At 37.2% G+C, this 10562-nt stretch overlaps 1 protein-coding gene across 1 annotated transcript; it reads right to left on the bottom strand.

Moving 5' to 3' along the window:
• Positions 1 to 2207: 2207 nt before the first annotated feature.
• Positions 2208 to 3127, bottom strand: LOC116754498 (ribonuclease H2 subunit B-like). Its single transcript, XM_032633186.1, is given in 5 exon segments — positions 2208 to 2376; positions 2378 to 2460; positions 2462 to 2873; positions 2915 to 2952; positions 2954 to 3127. Coding segments are annotated over 5 exon segments (816 nt in total). The 5' UTR covers positions 3068 to 3127.
• Positions 3128 to 10562: the final 7435 nt, after the last annotated feature.

Here is a 10562-nt window from a genome sequence, read left to right as displayed (position 1 = left end):
CTTTGACTTTCTGTCCTCATTGTGAACTACTCCTCAGGAGGCATTCCTTTCACGTGAAATTAGACTTCCCTCTTTCCATGTTACCATTACCCTGTGCTGAATGTATGTTTGTCCTTTTTGTTATATCTATCTAGGCTCTCTCCCTCTCTGAGAGATAATACAGTGGAAGCCTGCTCAGACATGTTGGAACAATATTGGAAAACAGAATTCAGTCAGTGAAAACAAGAGAGTAAAGTATGTGAGAGTGTCCCTGACTTGAAGAAGAGTCAAGTAGTGTTGTGATGTCAGGCTTGGTGGATATGGGGAAGAGTTGCATGCTAAGACTGTTTTGTGACGCAAGCTAAATCCAGGGAGCAAATGGCAGGTCTAAGGCCAGACCTAAGAAAGAAGATGTTAAGTCCTAGCCAGAGGGAATGTAGGTAATAGACATAGTGGATGATGGAAACTTGGGGACTTATTATAAGGGTGGCTGAACTAGTTCTACCAAATGGAACTAGTTCTACCATATATTAATTAATTAATATATGATCATTATAGGAACACTAGAAAGTGCAGATAAGTGGCTGTCCACTTACTTTAAAATATCTTTTGGTGCTTGCTTTGTGGTATTAGTTGTATCTAGGGTGGAGATTAGGGGAAGAGAGAGAATTGGGAATTGGAGAAAGTATATACAAGAGATGAATAGGGAAGTACATCACTGCAATATAATCATTCAAGGAGAAATATAGTGATCTGTCATCTTTGTAAATATAGTAACCTGTCCATCACTGCTACTTGACTTGTTATGTATTACTTTGGTGATTTGAATTAAATCTGTTATTTTTAGAAAACACTTAAATTCATAAATTGGCATTAACAAGCTGGAAATAGACCAGGATTTAAATGTGGCTTATTTCCTGTCATCCTAAAAGAATTCATCGAAGTCTTGGTGGAATGCAGTGTCTAATACCTGAGGGCACCCCTCTGAGATACCGAAGTGTTTGCCTCAAAGGAAGGCGATGAGCTCTTATGGCCCCTTCTAAGGGACACCACTTTGCTACTCCCATTGTGCTCCTAATGCACAGTACCCAGCATGTGAGTTATTGCTTGTCAGGAAAGCTCTGATTGTCACTGTGAAATGTTGTTCTCCAGGTGTTTTTAAGAGTCATTTTAAGAGTCATTAAGAGTGGTGTCAGCACAGCAAGCGGGCCTTCCGTTTTGGAACATCGATGCCTTCCGCAAGGGTTGGCAGACTACTGGTTCTGGCCTGATTTAATAGTTCCAAACAGGAGTGAGGCATGTCCAGGAGGTGGCAAAGAATCCCTGGACCAGGCTAAGTTTTTATTCTTCAATCTGCCTCTAGGGTGCAGAGGCTAACTCTGCTCCTGTGAGGTAATTAGGGAGGAATCAGGAAGTAAGACTGCTTGCCTGCTTGGTATGAATTGTCAAACAAGACTCATTTGTGACTCAGTTGTCTTATATCTTTATGAGATATTTATTTTGTAAAGTAGTTTTACATACATAATTAGATGAAACCTCTGAGTCCTGGGTGGCAGGCAGTGTATAGATAAAGGACATAAGACAATTTTTTCTTTTTTTAGCACCTATTACTTTTTTTTTTTCCCCTAATACCCTTGGGCTTGGAGGACATAGTATCTTCCTATGGAAAATGCACATGAAAATCTATGCCCTAAAATGCTTCTCAGCAAAAAATGAACACAATGAAACATGAAGAGTCTAGAAAGAAGAGATGAGATTCACTGCTTCCCTCCCTCCCTTCCTCTCTCCTTTCCTTCCTTCCTTTCGGTTTGGTATATATTAAACCCTCCTAGACTGAGGTACACTTAATGGTTCCTGCCTCTTGCTAGAATTGTAATGCTAATTTTTTTTTTTTTTTGGTCACACATCAGTTTATTGAGGAAATTGTGATGTTAGAGGTTAATTCTATTCATTTGATTACTTTTCGTGATGTCAAACAAAACTCCAAAGGCCACAAGCCATGAAGTTACACAATTACTTTCCCATATTTTGTTCAGGAAACACAAACATCAAACACAAAGAAATGTTCAAGTGAATCTGAAAATTGCCCCCTTCCTACTTTTTTTCAAAAGGTGGTAATTAAGGGTTAGGAAGTACAGTGGAATGGAGGAAGGATGAAAATGGGACATGTAGAAGGCAAACATTTTTGCTTGATTTAATTTTCAGTGTTTCAAATCTTTCCAATTTTTTTAAACATGTTTTGCACCAAAAAAGGAATCAATACTTTTCATTCCACTCTTGTCAACTTTGGCCAAAGCCTTCTGAGCTGCAGTCATTTTGCTATTTTTCTTTACAGTCTTCAAATCTTTAGTGTTAAACTTAGTGTAATCTTCTTTTGCTTCTACGGGCTCATCTGATTACTTTCTTTGATGGAGGGTTTGGCACTGAAGCTGGAGGTTCTGGAAGCTTTAAATATTTAGATAAGTCATCACTTAATTCTTTTAGGGATGTAATCAGATATCAGACCATGGGCATAATGAATATAATCCTTTTCCTTGTCACTGGAAACCGGGTCACCAGAGAAAAATGCAGTAGATTGGACCCGGGCACCGACATTTACACTATTGGTTTTTAATGCTGCCATAGTCTGATTAACCTTTTTTTCCAGCCATTTTAATGTCTTCTCTTTGCTGTACTTGTAATATTTCTTCTTGTCTATTTCTTTCTCCTCTGTCACATGTCGAAGTAACTTCTTAAGTTCAGGAAGTTTCAGCAACAAGATGCAATTCAGAAACGTGTCATCCATCACAACTTGATCCAGGGGCTGAAACTTTCCCTCTCTATCAGCCTTTATAAGGTAGTGGAGAAGCAGAAACAGAGGGTCCATGGGTGTGGCAAAGTGAAGAAGAACTCTTTTTTTTTTTTTTTCTTTTTTTTTTTTTTAAGAAGAACTCTTGATTGAACTGATTCATTTATAAACCAAGAATGTTTTTTTTTCCTTGAAAACTTTTATTTCAAACAGCTGCGGTAGACACATATTGAACAAGTAAATGGCTCCTTCCCCTGAACATGGGTTAACCAGTTTTACAAACATAAGCCCACTTTTCATCTTCTTTGACGCATCTTTTAAATACTCTGGGACTAGGAACACGTGCTGCCGGGAGCGAGCCCCTTCTCCGCAGTCCACGCCTCCCGCCCTGCCGCCTGTTTGGTCTTGGCGGCCGCAGGCCAGGCCTCTGCTAATTGTTTTTTAAAAAGCCAATTATATTTTCATGTTGCCGAGAAATTTTCTGCCTAGAGTATAAAACACCTGCTTGTGATATTGTTTTCCATACCGGTTAACAGTTCTGTCCAGTAGGTGGACTCCTTCATGTACTGATAGGGGTTTTCTTTTTCCTTTAATCAAGTGTTCTTAAATTTGTGAAAAGGCATTTCCTCATATTGAACTTTTGGTTTCACCAATTTATTTTCTGAAAGACTGAAAATAGATTCTGGTATACTGCCTATTCCTGTTTGAGAAATAACTTCATCTTTAGTTACTTTTTCTTTTGTTTTATTTCATTTTTGTTTTAGTTTATATCTTGACTTTTTAAATTTATAAATCAGAGCCCCTTTGCAGTGACTAAATTTACCGTCTGCATTGGATTCTTTTAAAATAAACTACATTTCTGTGCTTATATTCATCACAATATACAAATGTGTGAATAATTATGATTAATATATATTGATACCAAGGACTAATAATTATATTTGTTGTGAGAATAAATCTGTTTATAGTCTCCATAGTTGTTTTCTTCACATTGTTCTGGAGTAAATGTTTTTTTATAATGCTTTTTTCAACAGGGAATCTGGCACATGAGTCATTTTTAAGCCAGTCCCTGAAATTTACACTAGTTACTAACCCTAGGGTCAGATGTCTTTGGCAGTTTCTCTGTGGCCACTGGGACAAGTGCAAATTCTCATTCTGGGTTATGAGTCTGTCTTTGTCCCTAAATCCTTACCTTTCACCCCTGTTCTTTGAAAATCTTATCATACCATGTACTTATAGACACTGAGATTTTGTATGCGTGATGAAAATACCAGTAGTTGATTCAATACTTTTATTCCAACATGAAAAAGAAATCTCTTGACCTGGAAACCCAATTTAGGAAAAGCTTCATTTAGGTAACCTTTGTGTGCTCTTTCTCTGTGACTGAGCCAGTGATGATAGCATGTGACCTGAAACCAAATTTCTCTCACAATTCATTGCGTTTTCATATATTACAGGTTCTACCTCCAGTGAAAGATTAAAATGTCAAAGATAAGTAGAAAAAACAAGGCAACCTCTTCCCTGTATAATCAAGGCCAATTTTGCTGTTTTTATTCTAGATTGTAAATTGGTTGAAAGAAAGAATTGTATCTTATTCATCTTCATATTTATCCTAGTATCTGATATCAAACATGGAAGCATAACTGAACAGAATGTGTTCTATTACTTCAAAAATTGAAATAACTTGGATCAGAACCTTCTATTAAGCAGAATAATTAAGGATGTCATTACAGAACAGAGATTTAAAAAAAAAAAACCACACACAGATATTTAAGATAGGCAGATATATTTTTGAATCATGACTCCTTTTATTAGCTGTCTGACCCTGCTCAAGTTATTGAACCTCTTGGAGCTTCAGGTTTCTCAGTTTCTAAAATGGGAATAACTACTTAGAAATAATCGAGGACAAGATATTATATAATTTTCCAATAATATGTTATGAAAAATGAAGACTCAAACCCAGCTCTTCTGATTTCTTCTGTATAACATTGAAAATGTCTTTCTATACTTTAAGTACTTACAAAGGACAGGGATTAGAAAACTCTCCATACTAGTTACGATAATCCTGTTCTAGGATGATATAGGGAGAAGGAAAAAGATAATACTGGAAACTTCATTCTGAAAGCAAACTTAAATTCTGAGACCTTTCTATGGCCTGAACTTTAGTGTCACCTCCAAATTCGTATATCCTAATGCCCAGTGTGAAGGTGTTTGGAGGTGGGGCCCTTGGTGGGTGGGTGGGGAGGTGCTTATGTCATGAGAGTGGAACCTTCATGAATGAGATCAGTGCTTTTATAGAAGTGACCCCACAGAGCTCCCTAGCCCCTTCCACCATGTGACGATATAATAAGAAGTCTGTGACAGGAAGAGAACCCTCACCCAACTATGCTGGCACCCTGATCTTGGACTTCTGGCCTCCAAAACTGTGAAAAGTAAATGTTTATTGTTTATAAACCAGCCAGTTTATGGTGTTCTGTTGTAGCAGCCCAGATGGGCTAAGACAGACCCTGACAAGAACTTTAAACTGATATTCAGGCAATGTAATTAAATGTTTAACATTTTATAAGTTGGTAGATAAGAATTAGTTTGAGAGAAAATTTTAGTGCAAAAAAATGTGGAAAGGTAAGGAATTCTGAAAGGACCAAATCAGAGAGATTATTTTCTAAATTAAGTCAGATAACCAAGATATATGCCAAGATATTAAATCTATGAAGTAATTTCAAGAAAGCATGAAGAAAATGAAGAGTTGGAATTGTCAAAGTAATTGATTATGTCCTTCACATGGTTAAATATTTTCTTCTAGAATTAAAAATTTAATCCAGATATGATATCAATTTAATTATACTCAGGACTGGTACTAGCCTTACCTAGGATAAGGTAAATATAATATAATACACCTTGATTTTTTTTTACCAAAAATTTAAGGTAGAGATTTTATTTCCCGCTGCCGGTCAAAAATAAGAGGAAACTGACCTTATTTTTTTATAAAATTATAACCTTCAGATTAAGTTGCCCAAGAGACCGAGTGAAGGATATTTATTAAAAGTCCCTTTCCCCGGCTTCCCTGGTGGCGCAGTGGTTGAGAGTCCGCCTGCCGATGCAGGGGACACGGGTTCGTGCCCCGGTCCGGGAAGATCCCACATGCCGCGGAGCGGCTGGGCCGGTAAGCCATGGCTGCTGAGCCTGCGCGTCCGGAGCCTGTGCTCCGCAACAGGGGAGGCCACAACAGTGAGAGGCCCGCGTAACGCAATAAAAAAGTCCCTTCCCCATTGCAAAACTAGGAATGGTACAGGTATGCAATAATAATAATGATGATTGCAGACAGAAAAAGGGTTAAGAACCAGGGCTATGGGACTATTCAAGGAAATGGACAGGGTCTACTATTTGATTCTTACTCTTCTCTGCAGGCCACTATATCAAAAGGCATTCAAAGGATTGCTTTCTTTTAGGCTCTAAATATCCTTAGGGCGTTTGCAGATCTGCATGCTACATTGGAAAAACCTCAGTTTACAAGATGTCCTGTTCAAGCTGTGCCGTAAAAGCAGAGGAAGTAGCGGCCCCAGGCTTTCTATCTTTGTCAGGACTCCTCTTGAGATATTAATGTAAAAGTTTACAGAACTAAAAGTTGAATTACATCTCAGGTTCAATTGGATCTGTTAAAATGGCTTATGGTTCAGGGTAATTTATCAGGTTTATGTATCTATTGGCAGAATTTATAGTGTTGCATAGACCACATACAGGTGGAGTTGAGGAAAGAAATCACTCTTTGTCATCTCTTAGTCTTTTTTGTCTTTGCGATGTGGCAGTAGTGCTGAATAAAAGCCAAGTAACCTGGAAATCCATTCTTTCTTTTAGAGTGACTTGGGATAAGATCTCAGTTCTCACATAGGTGTTATTTATAACATATAGAGTTTAGAAAGAAGAGAGCTTTGGTTGTCAAAGAGATATTTTTATTATCCTGGGATACATACATCTAAAACTCTAGGACTTCCAGTAAAAATTTTCTTCATAGCTTCCAATCAGTTGCACCAGCTGCTTCTTCAGAATGTCTCTTGATCAATAATGCCCATGATACTGGAAGGAGTGGAGAGAAACTTTCTATACAGTAGAAGTGAAATCTCAGTTAAGAGATACATATGTCTGGTTGCTGGCCCAAATTTTTGAACTGCTCCATGTTTTCTAATATTTCTTGTTAGATCAAGAATGTGTATTTTTATGGTGTTTCATTTATCTAAAAAATTTTTATGACTCTTCTCGTTAGCAAAGACAAAATCAGTCCACCATATTTGAACTTCAGCCAGGCTAGACTAACTGCCTTTCTGAGATGATTTTTAAGAAATAGATTTGGGGGACTTCTCTGGCAGTCCAGTGGTTAGGACTCCACGCTTCCACTGCAGGGGACACGGGTTCGATCCCTGGTTGGGGAACTAAGATCCCACATGCCCTGAGGCGTGGTCAAAAAAAAAAAAAAGAGAAAAAGAAAAAGAAATAGATTTGGAACAACCAAGTTTTACTAATCAAAAATCAGTTGTATTTAACACTAATTAGGTGTAGTGACTTTTCAGAGTAAAAAATGTCAGATATATTTTCAGCATAGATAAAACTACACACTCCTTTTTGGTACTTGCATCAACCTGCCCTGCTCTAGTTTGTTTTATATACATGTGGGTTTACATTACTGTATTTTAATATATTTTAATAATTTTCAGAGTATCTATTGTTAATGATTTTCTTATAGAATCTTAAAAGAAAAATTGGAAGCACAGTACAAAGAATGCTTTTTTCCCCTGAACCGTTTGTAAGTTACTAATTTGATTCTTTATCATTCCCAAATGCTTTAGTGTTTAAACCCTATGAACAAGGACATTCTACCGCATAATCATGACACCACCTTCAAAACCAAAAAATCAACTTTGATACATCCAGAGACATCTCAGATTCCATTCAAGTTTCACCCATTGTCCTAAATGCATCCAGCAAAAAATCCAGCTAAAATTCTCATATTGTATTTAGTTATTTTGTCTCTTTTGACTTTTTCAGTCTGGAATATTCCCATGATTTTTTCTTTGACTTTAATGACCCTAACTCTTTTGAAGATTGCATGCTAGTTATTTTGTAGAATGTTCCCTCAATATGAATTGGTCTGCTGTTTCCTCATGATTACATTCAGATTTGTCAGGAAACCACAGAAGGAATACTTTCATCTTTTCATTATATCCTATCAGGTGGTGCATGGTTTCAGTTTGCCCCATTACTCATGATATTCACCTTGATTACTAGATTAATGTGGTGTCTGCTATATTCCTTCACTGTAAAGTAACTCTTTTCCCTGTTGTAATTTATATTTTGTGGGAAGGTACTGTGGAACTGTGTAAATATCCCGTTCCTCATAAATCTGTAGTTTAATTTGTTAATTTTTATCAATATAGACTAGAGGCTTTCTGTTTTATTTTTGTGTTCAAATTGTTCCCAATTTGGCAAGCAGTAGCCCACTTATGCCAACTTGTCTGTTCTTAGGATATGTGCCATTATTTGAGCACTTCCGTTCTGTGGTTTATCTTTAAAATTTTTTTTCCAGCTTTATTGAAGTATGATTGAAAAATAAAAATTGTATTTGTTTAAGGTATACAATACAATGATTTGATGTATACATTGTGAAGTGATTACTACAGTCAAGCTAATTAACATATCCATCACCTCACAGTTAACTGTTTTTTGTGTGTGTGGTGATGAGAAGACTTAAGATTTACTCCTTTAGCAAATTTCAAGTATATAATACATCATTATTAACTATAGTCACCATTCTGAACTTATCTTAAAACTGAAAGTCTATACCTTTTGGCCAATGTCTCCCCATTTCCTCCAAGACCCAGACCCCAATAGTAACCACTCTTCTACTCTGTTTCTATGGACTTGACTTTTTTAGATTTCCTGTGTGAGATCATGCAGTATTTCTCTTTCTGTGTTTGGCATATTTCATTTAGCATAATGTCCTCAGGGTTCATTTATATTGTCACAAATGGCAGGATTTCCTTCCTTTTTATGGCTGAACACTATTCCATTGCATGTGTATGTATATCTTTATATGTATTTATACATTACATATATAAATAATATGTATTTATATATAAAATACATATTTATGATAAATTTATGTTATATATAAGCTGTAGATATATGTATGGATAAAGAAAATTTGGTTTATATATGTAATTTTCTTTATCCATTCATCTATTGATGGACACTTAGGTTGTTTTTATGTCTTGGCTACTGTAAGTGATGCTGCAATGAACATGAGAGTGCATATATCTCTTTGAGATATGGATTTTATTTCCTTTGGATATATACCCAGAAGTAGAATTGGTGGCTCATAGTGTAGTTCTATTTTTAATTTTTTGAGGAACCTCCATATTGTTTTCCATATGACCAAGTTACATTCCCACCAGTAGTGTACAAGAGTTCCCTTTTCTCCACATCCTTACCAATGCTTATCTTTTGACTTTTTGATGATGGCCATTCTGACAGGTGTCATATCTCATTGTGGTTTTGATTTGCATTTTCCTGATGATTAGTGATGCTGAGCACCTTTTCATATACCTGTTGGCCATTTGTATATCTTCTTTGGAAAAGTGTCTGTTCAGGTCCTTTGCTCATTTTTAAAATTGGATTATTTACTGCTATGAAGTTGTATGAGTTCCTTATATATTTTGAATAGCCATATTGGATATTTGTAGCTTATCTTGCACATTCTGTGTCTCAGGCCCAGAGTCAGCCATTTCTTCAAGTAGCCTCATTCCTTTTAATGGAGAATGGTAGAAGCTAAGACCCAGGAGTTAGGTGTACTGATTGCTTTTGGAGTGTCAGTGCTTCCAGGCCTTACAGTGGATTAATGTAGGGAATATAGATATATATAACACACATACAAGCACACTCTCATTTATGTCAATAATTATTCCTCTTTATGTAGTGAAAACCGTGAGTTCTTAGTATAACCAATACCAGTCCCAAACTACCAGATTTATTTTAGTTTTCTCCTTTTGCATATGTTTAACTCTTATCTCTGATTCTGAGAAACCTGTCTCCTGGTTTCTCCCAGGAAATATATTGTCTTTAATATACCAATTATTTGTCTTTGTTTTCAACTCCTACCCCACACAGATGCCTTTCTCATCCTGTTCCAACTCTGACTCCCATATGGGATGTCCTCTTCATTCCACTAGGGATTCTATACCCCATCCTAAGTCACTCTCCGTAGACGAGCTCCTTGCCCCATTTGGACACTGACATCCAGTGCTATGCTGCCCTCACTTATAAATATGTTCCTTACTGCATTTGGGCTTCTGGTTCTCCCTGCTGGACCAGCCTACATGCAGAAAGATCCTTCTTGCTGTGCTCGAGCTCTGACACCACACAAAAGGCCACGCCCATGAACAGATGCCCCTCCTCATCTTGCTTAGGTGCTGGCGTCTCAGGTCAGGCACCTTCCCACAGGAATCACTGCTTACTCTGGCTCTGAGTGCCTGTGCCGAGCTTCTCCTCCTCTCTCTTGCTCAGATGCTTCCCCAACTCACAGCTAACTCCAGGTTGCCCTTCCATGTGGATGCCCTCCTCACCCAGGTCAGACTGATACTCGGTCACACGGAGACTTCCTCTGTGGACACCCCTGAATCTCATTTGTGCTCTGATACACTGTTCTGGGTTTCTATTTGTACCCTTCTCACAACTGGAAAACATGTCTATTTTGCTCTCCTCCTATGTATGATTTTTTATATGTATTTTTTTATCTCCTATTTTA

Source organism: Phocoena sinus, chromosome 5 (assembly GCF_008692025.1).
Source record: "Phocoena sinus isolate mPhoSin1 chromosome 5, mPhoSin1.pri, whole genome shotgun sequence".
Classification (NCBI taxonomy): Eukaryota; Metazoa; Chordata; class Mammalia; order Artiodactyla; family Phocoenidae; genus Phocoena; species Phocoena sinus.
Note: the sequence above shows the minus strand (reverse complement) of the source record. Positions and strands in the feature narration are given on the sequence as shown.